This window comes from Narcine bancroftii, chromosome 2 (assembly GCF_036971445.1).
Source record: "Narcine bancroftii isolate sNarBan1 chromosome 2, sNarBan1.hap1, whole genome shotgun sequence".
Classification (NCBI taxonomy): Eukaryota; Metazoa; Chordata; class Chondrichthyes; order Torpediniformes; family Narcinidae; genus Narcine; species Narcine bancroftii.
The window spans coordinates 190,206,101-190,226,363 of record NC_091470.1 but is presented as its reverse complement, the minus strand read 5'-3'; the positions used below and the strand labels follow the sequence as shown (position 1 = coordinate 190,226,363).

Sequence of the window (20,263 nt, the reverse complement as noted above, 5' to 3'; positions counted from 1 at the left end):
AATGGGAAGGTAAAGATGTACAATTTTCCAAAACTACTTTAATTTCTTGCCAAAATGATTGAACTTTAACACAAGTCCAAACAGCATGTAGAAAAGTTCCAATATATGAATCACATCTAAAACATAAATCTGAATTATTAAACCCATATTTTTTCAATTTCTTGGAGTCAAATGTAATTGATGTAAAAAATTATGATTAACCATTCCATATCTTATATTTGTCAATTTAATTACATTGCCTCGACACATATCCACCCAATTATCTTCAGGAAAAATAAACACTAAATCACTCTCCCATTTAAGTTTAGATTTTTCCCAGTCCGGTTTATCCACATTATCTTGTAACAAATTATACATAACCAAAATATAACCCTTCTTTGGTACAGAGGAAATCAAAGACTCAAATCTTGACAAAGTGGATAAATTCATCTCTCTACCATAATTATCCTTTACCAAACGTCTAAGTTGGTAATACACAAAATAATTTACAGATATATCAAATCTTTCTCTCAATTGATTAAAATAAAGAAATTGTCCCTCTTCAAAACAATCCTGTATTGTCTTTATACACTTAAAATCCCAACTCTTTAAAGAATCATTAAACATTGAAAAAGGAATAAACTGATTATTATACAATGGAGTTAAAATTGATAATTTATCTTTTGATCCCAAAACCCTATTTTTTTTAACCCAGATCTTTAACAAATGTTTCAATACCAGCATATTATATGCCTGTAACAAATTCAAATTCCAACAAAATATAAATTAATTTACGTTAACCTCAGAAATACATGCCATTTCCATCTTAGCCCAACTACGAGGATAATCTAAATCCATCAACCTGCTCATAAACTTCAACTGGGCCCCTTCATAATAATTTTGAAGATGTGGTAACTGAAGTCCACCTAATGCATATTTCCATGTAAGTTTATACAATGCCACTCGAGCTAATTTACCTTTCCATAAAAACACCCGTACAACCTTATTTAAATCCTGAAAAAAACCTTTTGAAAGTAAACAAGGTATTGACTGAAATAAATATTGAATTTGTGGAAAAATATTCATTTTAATACATTTAACCCTTCCAATCAAAGTTAATGGAAGATCTTTACACTTAATCAAGTCTGCTTTAATCCATTTTAATATAGGCACATAATTTAACTGATATTTAACTGATTGTGATAATTAACATCTACAAACACACCTAAATATTTAATTTTTTTTGTCCACTTTAATTTTGGCATTTTCCATTTGACATTTCCTGTATAGCTTCCTTAATTTCAAAATCTGTAAACGGAGATTCCAATTCCTGGATATCTTTCTCATCTAATACCGGTAACCTCAATTTAAATAAATAAGATTCAATAGAACCATTATCCCGCTTCCCTTTAGAAATATATAATTTTTGATAAAAATGAATAAAACTGTCATTAACTTCCTGAGGTTATAGGTAATTATTGAATTCTTTTTGATTGTATTAATAGTCCGAGGTGCCTGTTCAGCTTTCAGTTGCCAAGCAAGTACCTTATGAGCTCTTTCTCCCAACTCATAATAACGTTGTTTAGTTCGATTAATTAAACACTCAAACTGATGTTTGTGAAGTATTATAATGTAATTTCAATTTTGCTAATGCAGCATTTTTATCTTCAGTCACATCCTTCTGAAAGTCTTTCTCTAACTCAGCAATCTGATTTTCCAACATTAAACTTTCTGCCATAAATTGTTTCTTAACTTTCGTAGAATAACTAATAACCTGTCCCTTCAAATAAGCTTTTAATGCATTCCATACTACAAAATGACTATCCACAGAATTAATATTCTCAGACAAAAATAAAGAGATATGCTCTTTAATAAAAGTAACAAACTGTTTTTTTTCCAATAACATTGCATTAAACCTCCATTTATACGACGAACATACTACTTCTGAATTTTCACAAGAAAAAAATATTAATGAATGGTCAGATAGTTGAACGACAAAGGGGCTCACAAAGCCTTCAGTGGCATCCACCACCCCCCCCCCAGCCAGATATATATTCATAATTAAAAACAATCAAATATAGTAAATACATTCAACCCAATGTTTCCAAGCCCAATGATTGTTCCAGATCTTCAATGTCAAGAAGACTTCGTGTCAGCTCTTCTTTCTTTCCATTTTTTCCAAACCCATTCCCATTCCCATTTACCCTCCTCTTAGGAGACAACGGTGAAGACCGCACATTTCTTCGCAATTCTGGCAATGAATTAGCAAAAACCAAGGCATCATGATCATTCTCAAAAAATTGAGATTGAAAGTTTCTATGAAAAAACATTCAAAATTGCAGGATAATGAAAAGCAAATTTATAGTCTTTTCACCAAAAGACATCTTTAGCCAAATTAAATTCCCGTCATCTTCTAATAACCTAAAAAACCCTCTATTGTTTTGAATCATCGGCAGGAATTGACTCTGTGGTGCTTTCTGTACCGCCATTCGTAAAATCATTTCTCTATCTTGATACTTCAAACAACGAATCAAGACCTCCCTTGGTGTTTGTCCAGGAAGTGGTTTTTTCCTCTACGCTCTATGGGCCCGATCCAGTTCCAAACCTTCAGGAAAAAACTCTTTACCCAATGTTTAAAAGAATCTTCAAAGTCCTCTGGAAGACCAACTATTTTCACATTATTTCTCCAGCTTTGATTTTCCAAAGAATCAATCTTCTTCAATAAATCCCTTCTTTGAATCCCCCAATCGACAAAAGAACCTTCCACTTTTTCCATTTTTTCTTTATTGCGTTCCACTTGATTTTGAAATTCAGAAAAAGCTGTTTCAATTTAAAAAAAATTATCTTGTACAATATCAACAGATTTTATACATCTGTTAATATCACTCTTAACTACAGTCATTTCTTGTTTCATAGTTGACATTTCTTCACACAAAGTATTCATTTTTATTTTCATATTTGGGTTATTTGAGTTGACATTTGTTTTGACATATTATCCATTTGAAAAGTAATCCCTTCCAAAACAGTGAACACTGGGTCTAATCCAGATTCCATAACCACTTTTTGAGGTCAACTTTCTATAAGTACAGGCTCCTCCTCTTGGGCAAATTCCAAAAAGGTAAATTCTTCTTCACCTTCAGCCACCATAGGTCCTCTGACTGCGGTGGCAGGTCTGGACACCCGATGCTGGCACCCCGGCCTCGTCAGCGCACTGGCGCTCGGGCTCCCCCACAGCCCCCACATTTTCCAAAAGGTCCTGAACCTGGGATGCTCCGCGCATGCCTGGCAGAACTGCTGCACGCGCAGGGGCGTCCTCCGACTCTACACTGTGCATCCCCAGGCCACCCAGCAATGTCGTGGGCTCATGAGCCCCTTTGTCAGCCAGGCCACCCACGTGCATGGCTTTATGTGCATGCGGGTCGGCTACGGTTGAACTCATCGAAGTGCCGGCGCCATCTTGGGATGGCAGGATCGGCTCCGAAGTCAAACTGGAATGGGCAGGAATCCTCTGGGGTTTGGAGACTCCCAACAACGACTCTGTGGATTCAGTTGTGCAGGTAGGCCTCAGAACGTCTATACTTTTATATGGTCATTTCTTCTAAATTGAGTTTTAGATTTTTTCACATTAGTAGCCATGATGAATCACTGTTGTTCAAAGAAATATAAATATTATTTTTAACCACTTTTATACTTTTTAAAGTCAGGTATTTAATAATCCAGCTGGGGAAACGTGGAACACAAGTCTTTCTTGTAGCCATCTTGCCACGCCCCGACCTGCGTGACCTGCTGAGATTTCTCCAGCACTTTTGAGTCTTGCAATTATTAATTTCGTGACTGAGTGACGCTTCTGCTCCCTCCCCCAGGTGGAATGTTTGACAGCTATTAAGTGGAAGTGCTCAATTATTTTCTAAAAAAAATCATTTTCTCTCGACTTGGATCCTTTTCTGCTCCGGTAACAGTTCACCCAAGTTGGCGAAGTTGTCTGCTAATTTCGCCCGTTCCTTGACTGTCTTCAGTGCCCGGACCCGACCCTCCCACCCGCGCCTCGCCTCATCTTTCTCAGACTCGATCAAGAGGTCAATGTAGGCCGGGGTAGATAACGGGCTTGGTCGCAAGGCGATTTCGTCAAGCCTTCTGATGCTCTGTGATAATTGCTGAACCAATTTCAGCACAGAATCCTGGACCTCGTCAAACTCCTGCTCCAGGATCACCTTCATGTTCTGCTGTGTCATCTTCTCTCCATGGGCTTTCTCGTACTTTGCTTTCAATTTCTCATACGTCTTCGTTGTTTTCCTTGTTTCAGAGACAATCTTGCATTGTTCCTTCTGATGGTCCCTCGAGGAACATTTATTAGGGCAGATTTTGCAGTATCCCCACCAGTCCATCACTGCACACCAATAATTTGTCACAGCGTATTCACAGGGGTAGTGGCAGGTGAACTGACATCTTTTACAGTTATTTCCATATGAACCATTCACGCCAGTAGACTTCTTCACCTGAACGGGAGTGTCAACGATATACTCAAAGTCTTTATTTGCATCCATCTCTGCCTGGTGTTGCTTCAGGGCCTCTTGAGTTTTCCGGAGTTCCTCTATTTTGCTCAACCCGAGTTGGATTTTCATCTGCAACCCCTCCACTGCAGCCTCCAGCTGCTGACGTTCCCTCAGAACCTCTTTCGTCAGACATAAACTTCTCGATTCCATTTTGTTCAGAGCACTGAAGAATTTCTTCATGCTGCTTGTTCCCATCTTCCAGAACATTGCACCAAAGTTATCGTCGTCCTCTGCCCCACTGTCATCCGAGTTGTCCTGGTCGGCAGAGTTTCCAGAGCCTGGACGCTGGGCATAAATCGCAGAATTGTTGAACTTGAAGTGCAGAAGTGAACCATTTTTGTCTATGGGACAGGGAATGTTGGCTGCCTTCAAGGCCTCCAGAATGGGGGGACTCTGCCCGTCTGCGAATGTCACCAGGATGAGAATGTTCTGGGCGATATCTTTGCCAAAAATAGAAAGAATCGCATCGAAGACATACTTCTGTGTGGGAGTGAGGCGGGGTAGTGAGGCTTGAGCCACAAAACACACGGCGTCGATCTGATCGATACCCTTTGGGGAGGTGAAGAACTCTCGGATCTGTTCAGTAATGAACTGATCTCGGCTTATCCCTCTGGTGTCTCCGAACCCTGGCGTGTCAATGATGGTCAGAGAGTAGTCGATGTTAAATCCTACTTGATGGTGGAGTTCGTAGGCAGTGACTGAGGATGTCTGACTTTCAGCCTGTGATTTTCCCATCGCTTCCTGTATTAATTTGTATCTAAAGTTGTCTTCCCATTCCACGCCCAAGATGTAGTTGACCATCCCATTGATGAGGGTCGTCTTTCCTGACCCTGTTGCTCCCAGAACCATAATTGACTTTGCACTGCGTTTTGTGCTGAGGTTCCCGAAGGAGCATTTCACCAGGTGCTTAGACTGATCGAACACTTCCAAGTTTATGTTCAGCTTGTGAATGGAAGGGTTTCCTTTAAATATTAATAGAGCATCGCTGAGAAACTTGTGGGCTATTCTGTTTGGTGCATTATTTATTTTTATTATAACCTCTTCACTTGCTTCACTGGACCCTGCTTCTCCACAGTGAGCAGACACTCTGACTCTGTACGTGACATCTGGCTTCAGTCCCTTTAAGTTATAGTGATGTTGGCTGTCTGTTGTCCACACCTCACACAATCCACCCCCCATGTGGGATAAAGCTGTCGTGTCCTCTCTCCATTCAATTTTGTACTGAACGATTTTAACATCAGCTCCAGTCTGACTTGGGACATCCCAAGACAAGCTGGCGATCGGTGAACAATCCTGGAAGACAGGTTTACCAGGTGGGCTTGTAGGACATGTAGCGACCCATTCACTATCACTCGCCTTGCTGACCCCGACCTTAGTGACTGCTCTGTATTGGAATTGATACTCCTGGTGTGGCTGTAACCCAGATACTGTGAAGGTCTGGGATAGCCCAGGTGTAAAGAGAGATGTCCATTCCTCCTGCTGCCTACTGCGGTACTCCACCTTGTAACCCACAATCTCGCCAGCACCATATCTGGGAGGCTGCAACTGCAGTGTCATGGAGTCGTGGGTTATTCCAACAGCCGTAGGTCTCTCCGGCTGTGACGGGGGTTCAAAGCATCGGCTCCTCACACACCCGCCCTTGTACAGGTAAATGGAAGCTCCCGTGTTGCTCTCACCCTGCACAGAAGCAACAAGGAATTTCAGTTTTCCATCTGCTCTGTTGGCTGTTGCAAAGTCCAGGAACAGTCGAGCCTGCTCCCTCATCTTCTGGGTTACAGATGGTGAGTGAAACCACTGCTCGGTGGGTCCTGTTGCATGGGTTCCTTCAGCCGGCATTGGTGCCTGCATTGTCTGAGCTGTGTGAGATTGGAGGTAGGCAGCTGCCTCTGACAGATAGAAATCCTCCTGTTGCAAGGTTGTAAACATGAGGCAGACCACGAGGTCTATTGATTGATCCATTAACACTTCCTGAAAAGCTCTCCTTGATTTCACAACAGGTATACCTTTCAACATGCTGAGAAAATTCCCAACTAACATCATCTCCTGTTCCTTGTCATCCAGCCATGTGGTCAGGGACTGCTGTCTGAATGGTGACTGTTCCTTGTTCTTCAGAATATCCGCCAGTGACCCTTCTTCATGCCCACCTCCCCGAATGGATGGAAAAACTCTGGCTAAAGTCTTCTGGAAAACCAGTTTGTATTCCAGACACATCTCCCGGAACTGCAGTATCCTGTCCCCGATCTCAGGAAACTGAATGGCGACGTTGTCTTTCATCAGATCGTTGCACCTCATCACTGCCTCGCTGAGTTGTTCCAGAGCGTCCTGGCAGCGATTGACCAATCCAACACTTATCTCCCTCACCAACTGGACGGCTTTCGAGTCCAGTTTATTGAGAGGATAGAGCCAGACTGTTATGGGCACTGAATGCTCTCCACCTGACCCCAGTAAACTTGGGAGGCTTGTGTATATATTGATGGCCTCTTGGAATGTGGTGGGATTGTTCTTCAGTGAGAAATCCCCATAAAAGGTACAACTAAATTTCTCAGCCTTAGGTCTTTGTTCTTCTATCCATTTCCAGGAGGTCTCACCTTCAATCGCAATCTTAGGGAGATATTTCACTGCTGTTTCTAAGTTATGCTGAATAACCCGTAGGTTCTCCATTGAAGGAGTCATTTGATCAAACACAAAGAACGCATGCGCCCCGTACAACACGGCTGTAACCACATGAGTTGCCGACCCCTCATCAAACACACTCGGGTAGGTGATATTCTGCCTCCCCAAATGACTCATGGTCAGTTGGTCAAACCTGGTTGTCGCTTTGTACTGAAGGGTAACTCGGGCCTGTCGTGTTGATCTCTTTGTGTCACTGAGATATTTTGCGGATCCTTTCACCTCCACTAACCCACCCAGGAAACTCGCTTTCAATGATCCCGACACGCTGAGCGCATTGGCTTTCTCCTCCATGGAGTCAGATGCAATGATGTGCATCTCCGTGCTGGGCTAATCTTGACTATTAAGATTCTTTTTCAGTGTCTCAATGTCCCACAAGGTGACACCTACAAAATAAAATGCCAATTTCCAAAGTTACAACATTGTGCGGAATTAATCAAATTGAACAATGCATTCATATTCTGCAGAGGCTGGAAGTACCAATACTCTAAAGCTTAAATGAGTGATACAACCACTGCTCACCTACCTCATTCCAACTGCAATTTCTGAACCCTATTTTAACCATGTATTCCACTTGCCACTGATCACCTGAATATAGTGGACAACAATGTTTTTCGAAAGGTTTGCTTCCTGATAAAAATTGAGGATTATTTTGGACAACTTCAAGATGAACAAAGATAATATCAGATTTGCTCCATGACTAGGAAGTTGGAGAAACATTAAATTAACTTTTATTGAATTTATGGCCCTGACGTCAACTGTGAGCCACACCTGCAACTGCCACAAGTTGCACAACAAATGTTTTTGTCATCAAGATTATAAATGAAGTAGAGCTCCTAGGCCTTCTTAAAAAGTGCAGTCATGCTGTATCTTTGAGCCTTAAGCGTATGGCTTGGTTCTTGGTTCATCGAAGTACTCGAGATGGCAGAGGCCGACAGCATCGAATCCACACTGTTGAAGATCCAACTGCGCTGGGTAGGTCATGTCTCCGGAATGGAGGACCATCGCCTTCCCAAGATCGTGTTATATGGCGAGCTCTCCACTGGCCACCATGACGGAGGTGCACCAAAGAAAAGGTACAAGGACTGCCTAAAGAAATCTCTTGGTGCCTGCCACATGGACCACCGCCAGTGGGCTGATAACGCCTCAAACCGTGCATCTTGGCGCCTCACAGTTTGGCAAGCAGCAACCTCCTTTGAAGAAGACCGCAGAGCCCACCTCACTGACAAAAGGCAAAGGAGGAAAAACCCAACACCCAACCCCAACCAACAAATTTTCCCCTGCAACCTCTGCAACCGTGTCTGCCTGTCCCGCATCGGACTTGTCAGCCACAAATGAGCCTGCAGCTGACGCAGACATTTGCCCCTCCATAAATCTTCGTCCGCGAAGCCAAGACAAAGAAAAGAAAAGAAGCGTATACTCGCCACAAACGTAACCTTGACAAGACATTTCTGATGTATTGAATCTTCCTGAAGACAATAAATGCTATTGTTAAGTTCACCCACCATTGAAAATGTGTTCAATCTACATCATGCAACGCACATTTGTATGTGTGAGGTGCTTTTATAGCCTGCCTGCATCTATCCTGACTAAGCCTGCCCAGGCCTCAGACAATATTTGCATAGCTCCTGCACTGAGTGCCTGCCCAGGCATACGTGCACGGACCAAAACACCTTTTTAGTGTAATGTGCTAGTAGAATTAACCTATGTTAGAAATCACAAAAATAAGTTACATACAAAAAATACAGTATGTAATGGGAAAATTGAAAGGTGATTTTCGTGATGAGTGTTTCATCTTGTATTCATATGTGTGTTTTCTTAGTCAACACATGGATGAAGGAAAAGGTTCTTTACTTTAAAGTTGTTGTAAACAGCCTATGAGGCAGGTCATAAGGCTGCAAGCCTCCATTTCAGATCTTACATACTACAGTCTCTTCTTCTGTGTCAGCCCCCTGCTGGCAGCCAAGTCTAATCAAACAGGAGCAATAATCCTTAAGGCCTTGCTAGTGACCATGCACACGTGATCACTACCATTACATCAAATACAGCCATAAGTGTTCAGGAAGCAAATATTTATTGTCCAGTCATATTGTCAACGCCCTGCTCTTCAGGAGTTGTGTGTGGAATCAAACACTGGGCAATATTCAGTGAACATTTGCACTTCTGACCTCATAATGTAAGGATGTTTTTCCCACTTTTCCATCAACTTGCTTCTCACTTTCCAAGATCAGGCCAAATGATTGTTGCCAGATCTGTTGATTCCAGAACAACATGTGGAGCCGATGGAAAATCCCAATGCTCTCCTATTTGTCTTCCATCTCAGACCCTAGGGATATATGCACCTCAGACCAATGTGACACCTGATCTCTTTTTAATATTAAAATGCTTTAGATGTCACTGTCATCTCCCTGTATTCTCCAATAATGTTCTCATGAGCAAGAAATGTTCACTGAAGAAGGCTCTGCATCCTCTGACCCGATGGAAAGAGTTTGATCTCCCCCTTCCTTGCCCTTTCTTTTCTTTCTTTCTTTGGCTTGGCTTCGCGGACGAAGATTTATGGAGGGGTAATGTCCACGTCAGCTGCAGGCTCGTTTGTGGCTGACAAGTCCGATGTGGGACAGGCAATCATGGTAGCAGCGATTGCAAGGGAAAATTGGCTGGTTGGGGTTGGGTGTTGGGTTTTTCCTCCTTTGTCTTTTGTGGGCTCTGCGGTCTTCTTCAAAGGAGGTTGCTGCCCGCCAAACTGTGAGGCGCCAAAATGCACGGTTTGAGGCGATATCAGCCCACTGGCGGTGGTCAATGTGGCAGGCACCAGGAGATTTCTTGCCCTTTAACACATTTACAAAAACCTTTAATTTTTCTTCACATTGTACACCGGAAATATTTGTGCCTCTCTTCGCCCACCTTAGTACTTTTTCAATACATACCTCCACACTTCCAATATTCTTTAATGTTTCCTCCCCATTCCCATTTTCAATTGTCTGCCCAATTTTCTTCCTTGTTTTCCGATCATCCACTTCTTGGATAAGCAATATTCCAAAATACTGTATTTGAATTTGAGTTGAGTGAACAACATTATACAGGGGCACAATTGAGGGTGTCCTGGCTGGGTGCATGATTGTGTGGTACGGACCGTACAGTAGCTATGGAAATCAGTACATGGGATCGTCAAAACATCAAAAAGATCCCTTTCTACTATGGATGAGATTCACGAGGAGCATTGGTTAAAAAGGGCTCCGAAAATTATCGAGGGCCCTTTTCAACCTGCACGGGGAACCTTTAGAAAAACAATTTGTGGTCCAGTGTAATGGATTTACTGAGATATACATTGTCCATTGTACCATGTGCACTGAAATGCAGCCAAACAGGCAATTTGTCAACACAGCAGCTGAAATAGTCTACTCAATTAAATTTTAAAAAGGCAAGAAATACAAAATGGAGACAGATAATAATTATTCACAGGTGTGAAGTTGAAAGGAAGAGTTTCAGAATGAATCCCACTTCTCTAATGCACACTTATCGAAAAATAAATGCTCTCAATGCATTTTTGCCAGGTGGATGCCTTTTGATGTTGAAATCAGTCTGGCCCCAATCAAGGACATAAAGCCCAGACAATCTTCATCCATTTCCATTTCTACATTGAGCCTCTCAGAGTTATGGTCAGTATCTCTGAAATATTCTCCCGTGGGAAGGTGGTGAGTCACTGCGGTTCTGTGTAGGGACCTGGACACAATTCAAAATGACTGCCATGCAGACCAGTTTCCCAGTGTCAGTGTCAGTGCTGAAGGCCATCACCACAACATGAGAATTATTAACTCTGCGGACAAGTAGGTGAGCTGAGTTTCCCAAATCCGTGTTGTTAGATTGACTCGTTGACCAAAGAATAACCTATTCTATCTGATATTAACATTGACTTTTTTGATATTATCTGATATCAACATCGACTTCCCCCAAACCCTTCATCTCGAGTGAAGGAGATTTAAGAAAATGGAGGACCTGGGGATTGTGCGACACTCCGACAGACCCTGGGCCTCCCACCCCCCTCCAAATCGTGCCCTAATCAGCAGAGGGTTGGAGACCATGTGGAGACCATTATTGCCTCAACAAGGCCACTACACCCGACAGGTATCCCATTCCCCACATCCAGGACTTTGCCACCAACCTGCACGGGGCATGGGTGTTCTCCAAGATGGACCTCATCTGGGGGTTACCACCAAATCCAAGTTCACCCCCAAGACTGCAATTTGGCTTTTTGAATTCCTCTGCATGCCCTTTGGACTAAAGAACACGGCACAAACTTTCCAGTGGCTGATGGACGCAGTGGGCTGGGACCTCCCATTTGTTTTCATTTATTTGGATGATATCCTCATTGCCAGCCACAGCCTCAAGGACCACACTGCCCACCTGAGACAACTATGCACCCACTTGAGTGAGTTCGGGCTGTCGAGCAACCTCAAAAAATGTCAATTCGGTCCAGACACCATCGACTTCCTGCGGCACAGGATTAACAGACACAGGGCTACTCTCCTCCCTGAGAAGGTCGAGGTGGTCTGGCACTTTGCCAAGCTATGCACAGTAAAAGGGCTACAGGAATTTGCTGGTGTGATAAACTTTTACCACAGGTTCATAACGGCAGTGGCATGCAACATGCACCCCCTCTTCGTGATGATGACAGGCAAGTCAAAAGACATTACTTGGGATGATGAGTTTTCCAGGGCGTTCCACAATGCCAAGGATGCACTGGCCAATGCCACCCACCTGGTCCACCCCAGACTGGAGGCATCTACTGCCCTGATAATCGACACCTGCAGCACAGCTGGAACAGCTCTTTGAAGGCCAGTGGCAACCCCTGGCCTTTTTCAGCAAGCATCTCAACCACCACCCCCCCCCACCCCCACCAAATGCAGCACTTTTGATTGAGAGCTATTGGCACTGTACCTAGCGGTAAGACATCTCCGTTACTTTTTGGAAGACCGGCAATTCAAGATCTTCACCAATCACAAGCCGCTGACCATCACCTTCCATAAGGTATCAGATCCTTGGTCGGCCCGACAACAGAGCTGCTTGTCCTACGTGTCCGAATTTACCACAGGCATTCAGCCCATCACGGGCAAAAGCAACATGGTAACTGAATCTCTGTCTTGCCCAGCGATCAAGTCGATACACGCCCTGTCCCAAGGGGTAGACTACGTGGCCCTTGCCAAATCACAACAGCAGAACCCTGAGATCCCCGCATATTGGATAGCTGTGACTGGCCTGGGTAGACAATGTCCCCGTGTGACATCTCTACCGGCAGCCAGCTGCATGGAGAAGCTTCACGGCTTCACCTCGGATAAACACTACTCCCGACAAGGGACAAATAATCTGACTTATCGAGGGTCCTTGATATGAGGGGGGAATTGTTAAAGATTTACCCTGAGGTACCTTAGGTATGAATTCCATATTCTTGAAAATACATCACTCCTGTTTCTGAGGTTCTAGATGATCTTCTCTTGGGAAACACAATGATGCATTTCTATCTTCCAGCGGGCTAAACTTCGTTGGGAATCAGATTTCTAAGTAACTGCTATGCATTTCCTGGCCACTGCTAAAGCGATCTTAACGAATTTTAATTGATATTTCGACAGCCTCATTTTAGATCTTACATCTTCTAAATTCCCCAATAAAAATAATTCAGATGCCTAAGGGTATCGAAGATTTGTTTTTCCCAGATTACCCAAATCTTCCCAGAAAGGCCTCTCTTTAGGGCATGACCAGGTTGAATGCACTTATTTCTTGACCAATCAAAATCATTGGTCTGATTATTTCCAATATGAATTTATGTAACTTTTGTGGAGTAAGGTATAGCTGATGGAAGAAGTTTTATTGCACTAGCCAATATCTTACATCAATCGTGTAAATCATGCGGTCCCGACATAAGTCAGACCAGCAAAATGGATCAATTTCTAGACCCAAATCTGATTCCCACCTTTGTCTTGATTTATCAAGCCCTTGTTTATGGGTTTTCACCTGAAGTAAGGAATACATTTTTGAAATATATGTTTTTGTGATCCCCTTTCGAACCAGAGTCTCTATTTCGCTACCCTGTGGTAAGGTCAGTGCTGGACCTAATTTGTCCCTTAAATAAGATCTTAACTGAAGATAGCAGGACAAAAAGATGTATTTTAAACTCCATATTTATTCCTAATGTGCTCAAATGTCATAAATTGTCCCAGCCCATAACAATCCTCAATACACTTGACCCCCTCTCTGGGACTGAGTGTCCAGGATTTTATTATTAATCGTTAATGGAATGAACATATTTTGAGCCAGGGGCATTTTGGGTGAAAGATTCCCCCTCCCCACCCCTTGTCCCCAATTTGACCATTAATTTTATTGTATATTGTAATTATATGCTTTAATAGGAGGGGATTCTTTAGGGTCAGATAATAATTTAGAATTCCATTTATATATAAAGTTTTCTGCTATCCTCTCACCAACCTGATGCAACTCCAATTTTACCCATGAAGACTTTTCTCTGTCAAAGAAGGAGGTGACAAACTTCAGTTGGGTTGAGGTGCTCTGGTTTTGTCCCACATTTCAAAGACATATGGGTTTAGAAGGTTAATGAGGCAGGTGGGCAGTGCAGGCATGCATACCAGAAGGGCCTGTCATTGTGTTGTATCTCTAAATTAAAGAATGACTCACAGCATCAATGCAACTCTTTCACTAGCTTAGAATTTGGAGGGACAGAATGTCACAGAATTCTGTGTTGTGTGGTTTTGTGTTGAAAAGTGACACTTTGCCTTAGAGACCCAAGGTGAAGGTGGACTGCTGAGAGAGTGGGAGACGGGCTGAGCATATGCAGAAAATTATCTAAAAATTTCTGGACTTGAACAATAAACCACCACCGGGTGGTGGTGCTGTGGAGTGGAAGGAGGCCCATGAGTTATGGTCTGGAGGACAGTTTAGAATGTTGGGCATTTAAAAGGGATGAACATTCCGAAGGCAGTCAGAAGGATCCGGACCAAGCCCATGGTTCCTCTCTCTGCAGCAACACAAGACAACCTCCCCTCTCCCCCCCCCCTCTCTCTCTCTCTCTCTCTCTCTCTCTCTCTCTCTCAAAGATCTTTTGGCTTCAGTTTACCAAACAAACTGAATTTTGTTTATGATCTTTGCTTCTTTTGAGATTGAAGTTTTGTGTGTTCTAAGTTTTTCTGTGGGCTGGTTAGAAATATAACTTAGACTTTAATTACATATGTTATATTTAGGCTGGGGAATTTATTAGTTTTACACTGTTATATAAATTTACATAGTAACCAGTGGGCATTGTTATAAAAGGGGGGATTTTGAATTAAAGTTTGGTGAATTTTTTGTTAATAAAGTAATCGTTCATCTTTACCCCTGTGTGATATGCCTTCTTTGTGGTTGCTGGTTTGATCTTGTAACATCTTGTCCACCCTGACATGAGATTGGTACGCTGACATTAACACAGCTGTTCCACTGTGACATTCCAGTACCTGGGATCAGAGTGTCTGACCGGCAGTCGTACAGCATTCCCAACTGTAATGGGCGACCCAGAGCGGCCAGTTGCAGGATCTCGCCCATTGCTGCAGCAAGGGTTAGGAGACAGGAAACACCAGTGACCTGGAAGAGAAGATGTGGTGAAATATAAACTGTGAATTCAGTGATACGCGTCAAGCAGTATGTCTCAAATGGAAGGAGTCAAACACAAAAGTCTGCAGACACTGTGACTGACACATTGGTGGAGAAACTCAGCAGGTTAAACAATGCAAAGATATAGAGACAGAACCAAAGCTTTGGGCTTGAACCCTTCATCAAGGCATGAGCAAAATATAAGCAGAACAAGATGGTGGGGGAAGGGGCAGGGGAGGAGCATGGTTCCGCAGGGAGGGCACACCAGCTAACGGGGGGGGGGGGATGACTCTGTGAATGGAGAGGGAAGGGGTGGAGGAGAGAGATGGGGAAGAGAGGGAAAATGTGGAGTAGGTTAGCAGAAACCAGACCCGTTGATGTTAATGACACCCAGTTGGATGTCAGATTGAATATTAGGTGTTGCTCCATGAGTTGATGGGTAGACTTGGTTTGACAGTACACGAGGCCATGGACAGATATGTCAGTGCATGAGTGGGGCACAAAATCAAAATAGAGTCATAATTATACTGTATGGAAATAGGCCCTTCTGCCCAACTGTGCATGCAGACCAAAATGTCTCACCCACATGAGTCCTGCATTTGGCCCCTCTGTAACCCCCCCTTCCCCCCACCCTGTTGGGCAGGCTACAGCCTTATTCCTTGGGGCACAGGTGGATGAAGGGTGATGTCAAAGAGGGAACCCAAGCCCAATTGTGGGAGGAATGCATTGGCTGAACACAGAATAGAGGAAGCAGTAACCAGAGGGCATGGGTTTAAGGTGAGGGGTGGGGGGGAGAGATTTAACAGGAATCTGAGGGGTAACTTTTTTATTACAAGAATGCAGTGGATATATGGAGGAAGTGGTTGAGGAAGGCACTATTGCAATGTACGAATTGGACAGATACATGGGTATGATGGATTAATATGGATATGGGCAAAACGCTTGCAGGTGGGTCATCTGGGTGAGATGTTTTGGTTGGTATGGGCATGTTGCGTCGACCTGGATGGCTCTGTGACACCTACAAGTGGAATAATCAAATTAAGCAGAAACGATTCATCAACTGAAAAACTGCATCAGAAAGCTGGTCATTTATGACTCACTCTCTTGCTTTATAATTTCACTCCAATATAATTCAATTGTCCGACTTGTATCTTTTCCACATTCTCATATTAATTTTTAAACCTTTGTTTTTCTTTTAATACCAATCATATAAAGCATCTGGCAACACGGTTAGATATGGAGTTCAAGTTTTTCTCATGTTTTCTTTGCTTTTTTTTATTTTATGCATTATTAGTTTTTTTTAGTAGATACTATTTAGAATGTGAATTATAGATAACGATTTTTTACAATTTACATATGTTAGTGTTATACAGAATAGCTTAGTTTGTGTAACTGTCCATATAATCTTATTGAGTTGTACTTTTTTGTTTGTATAAGGTTCTTTATTAAAATCAATAACAATATTTTTATAAGAAAAATCAAAAGAGAGACAGCATGAAAGAGAGGGAGGAAAGCAGAGAGGGGAAGAGACAGAGGGAGACAGAGAGAAAAGGGAAACTGAGAGGGAGACAGAGAGACAGACAGGGAGGCAGGCAGACAGAGGGTAGGAGAGAGGGAAGGAGGAATGGATAGAGAGAGGGAGGGAGGGAGAAAGAGATAGTGAGTGGGTGAAAGAGAGAGAGAGAGGTAAACCCTGACACACATGCGCACGCGCACACACACACACACCTGGGTCAACACTCCCATACAACATATCCCTGGGATGTAAGTCAGTTACACTCACAGAGAAATGAAGCCTCCATCTGCTCTTGCTTGAGGCCCGCTCCTCCTCTGTCAGCCCTCAGGTCAGACTCTGAACCTCATGATTGTGACAAAGACACCAGACCTAGGAGCTCTCATGTGCTTTCGGTAGACCCTGGAGCTTCCCCCCAATGCAGGTGTGGGACCTGCAGGAGGAGGTGATTCCTACCTGGTGCAGATGCTTGGTATACCAGCCTGGTATGCGGTCAAGCCAGTGCTATTTCTGTTCTGTTCATCAGTTTTGTTTGTCGAGTCTTTTTGGGAAACATGAAAATAGACCTCATATAACATCAGACCTCAAAAAGAATCAAACAAGGGTAGTAACTGTCATTACACCAACAGAGAGCAGTCATCATCTTCCATATCCTCAGTGAACATAGATTCAAGATTCTCGCAGATATTAATGTTCACGTTTCATTTAGTGTGAGTGTCATTTTAAGGGCTTATACAGGCTGCATACATTAACATTTGTGGTGAGACTGAATGACACTGTCAAGTAAACAAAGTTTATACTGTGAAAGAAGAGAAAGAACAATGATTATCCAGGAAAACAGGTGGTGAGTGAATCATGTGAGTGGAACACAGAGGTGGTATGACTTCATGTGAAATGGATAATTCAGATAATTCTCCCTGTCAGGGGAGAGAATTTGAACCACCAAAACCATTGAAATGGCCATTTTGATTGATCCCTATCTGGTTAAAGGAATCAGGAGAATTCCTGCATTGGATTGTTACCATTGTAATGGTCACTTTGACTGACCCATGCTTGGGTTTTGGAAGCAAGTGGAAGTCATACATTTTGTTTCCTCTACACAAGGAAAAGGGGAGTTGTGACAACCATTATGGAAGCAATTCAACAAGGATTTGTGAGTTTGAGCAGCCTGATCATTAATTCTCTCCCACTTTCTTCCTAATCACTTCTGAGCATCAGTTTAAAAGTCTGAGTTTCAACACTGGATTTGTAAGGCTGAACTTTGGGAATGATTTTCCAGAATTGTGCCTAAGCGAATGGTTTGGGTATCACACACACACACACACACACACACACACACACACACACACACACACACACACATAAAAGCATAGTTGGGGTTAAGTTTAAATAACGTTATATTATTAATAGTTATTAATAAATATATTGTTTAAAAAGAAACACAATAGTCTCTTGGTGAATTACTATTGCTGCTAGTCTGCGTCATAACACAGGAGACTACAAACACTTCCACAATTTCTTTCAATCCTCTGGGATAAATCTGTCGACTGACTGGAGACCTCAAGTCCTGTTTCACAAACTTCATTCCAGAATGATGCACTAGGGACAGTAGGAGACAGCCTCCACTGCTGTCCGATTCTGAAATCTACTTCTACATGCAGGTATATTTTTACGGAGACAGACAGGCTGATACAGAAATAGAATTATATCATCGGATAAACTCGGGAAAACTACATTAATACCGGTATTATAGTTTTCTCTATTGAAATTTTGGTTTATCTAATATAAAGAAGAATGTGTCAATATTTTTTTTCAAAAATGTTGCTTTCTGGAAAAGAAATTGGAGATTTTGTTCAGCCCCTCTCCACCCCTCTATCTTCTTTCCACTACATCCCCACCCTCCCTCTCCATTCAGAACTATCCCCTCCCCATCATCTCTTTTTTTTTCTTCTGCCCTCTCACCCATATCCACCTGTGACCTCTTGTCTATTGACCTGTGCACCTCTCTTAGCCCGTTGCCCCTCTCCTCAAACCCCACCCCCAAACTTTTTATCCAGGTGGCTGCTCACACCTTGAGCTCAGATTCCAGCCTGAATGGTTGTCTGCCCTTCACTTCGCATAGACGCTGCATGACCTGCTGAGTTTCTCAAGCACTTTTTGTGCACTGGCCTACTGCCACTGTCCATCATGTTTCATCCTTGCCCTCGTTCGCTAACCTCTGCCCTGTCCTACCCTGCCTAACCTTGCCTCCTCCAGTCTCAGTTCCAGTCAGGGCGAGGCTCCAAAAGCTGACCAATCTCCCTCCGAGTTCCTTCCAACAGATGGTATTCAGTTGCAGCCCCAGTGTGCCTTTTGAAACACAATGATACAAACATGGTGAAAGGTCTCACAGCCCCACAAAACCTGGGCCACCCAATTGACTCCTTGGACAAAATCCATGCAGATCACCGGGGTGGGGAAGGTGGACACAGCACCATATTTGAACTGATGGCAAGGTGATGAAGCCACGTTAACCGCTGCGCTTGGATCTTGATCTCTGGTGTTGCACGTTCTCTGTTACTGCGTGGGATTCACTGGACATTTGTACGTTCCCTGACTTCATTCCCTTTTTAAAATCCCTCACAGCAGCAAATATACAGAAGTAAAGTGAGTTAACAACAATTTTTTAACTTTGTTTAATGAACACGTTTGTTCAGCTCACCCACTATCAAACCCACCGAATGACCCAGATAAATATAATTCATTAATTGAAGATATTCTCTGCACCCCACACTGATGAACATTCTCTCTCTCACACACACACTCCTTCACTCACACACTGTAATGGAGAGGCAGCGTCCACCACCGGGTGGCGCTGCTGCGCTCCGGTTCAGAGGATACACTACCTGCCAGTCAAGGTTAAAGACTCACCCCCAAGCCATCAAGGTGATACTTATTATTGGCCCATCTAAATCACCAGGTGCTGCAGTCCAGGCAACCCGCCCAAGTGTATCATCTCACTTCACCCCTGCTGAGCCCCTGCACTTGGCTTCGAGCCATTGGCCACAGCAACCAATGGGGCCCACACTGACCCATATGATTGGTCTCCCAGCTTTGCCCCCCAGAACTATAAAGGACCATGTGCCCCTTCGTTTTGTCTCTTTGGACTCCTCGTGGCATGTAAGTATCACCTCCTGCACTGGGTTAGGATGAGTCTGCATGTCCTTACCGGTCAAGGGGTGGGGGCACGTAATATCACCTTGATCTGATTTTTGATTGTGCATGCTCTTGTAACTTCATCAGTTTCTGTCGGTTTCCCCTCATCATCCGAAAGTGTATATTTACCCCCTGCGTATTGTGTATTTGCAGAAGTTTGCTTGACATATCGACCCTGTTGTCTCATTTCCATCCCTGAAATAAACGCATGCTTTGTACCTGCATTCTGGTCTGGTTCTTAACCTGTGGGACCTACACAAACCCGAACAACATACACACACTCTCAAGCACACACGGTCTCTCACACACACACTCACCCACCCACACACACCTAGATCCACACTCGCATGAACACAGTCTGTTTCACTCACGAGGAGATGAAGCGCCTGTCTGGAGCGGAAGGGCTGCCTCGTTACCGATGGTACGAATGGCCTCGCTGCGTTGGCTGAGCCCCTGGAGCTGCAGCGCGGAGGTTCGTCTCGGCCGATACGAGAGTTGAGTCTGAGTGCAACGCATGCGGTAATACCTGCAGGAGACCTGTGTCCCAACTGCGGCGGTGCCCTCCTCCTCAAGGGATGGTTTTTCTACTGGTAGGAACATTCCGAGAATTATCGAAATAGACATCAAAACACAAAAGAGATCACAAAGGATGTACCTTGTCACGCATACCATAAGGTGCAGAGGCGTGTTCACCCGAACACGCAAAGGATCGTTCAGG

The 20,263-nt window shown here is 43.4% G+C and overlaps 1 protein-coding gene across 1 annotated transcript; it reads right to left on the bottom strand.

Annotated features, from left to right (window-relative positions):
- Positions 1 to 1,831: 1,831 nt before the first annotated feature.
- On the bottom strand, positions 1,832 to 20,112 carry LOC138754823 (uncharacterized). Its single transcript, XM_069919689.1, has 4 exons — positions 19,917 to 20,112; positions 16,807 to 16,891; positions 14,702 to 14,828; positions 1,832 to 7,588 (listed from the first exon to the last, which is right to left on the bottom strand). Exon 4 carries the CDS (start codon positions 7,518 to 7,520, stop codon positions 3,897 to 3,899), a length of 3,624 nt encoding a protein of 1,207 aa, XP_069775790.1. The 5' UTR covers positions 7,521 to 7,588; positions 14,702 to 14,828; positions 16,807 to 16,891; positions 19,917 to 20,112; the 3' UTR covers positions 1,832 to 3,896.
- Between the last annotated feature and the right edge of the window lie 151 nt (positions 20,113 to 20,263).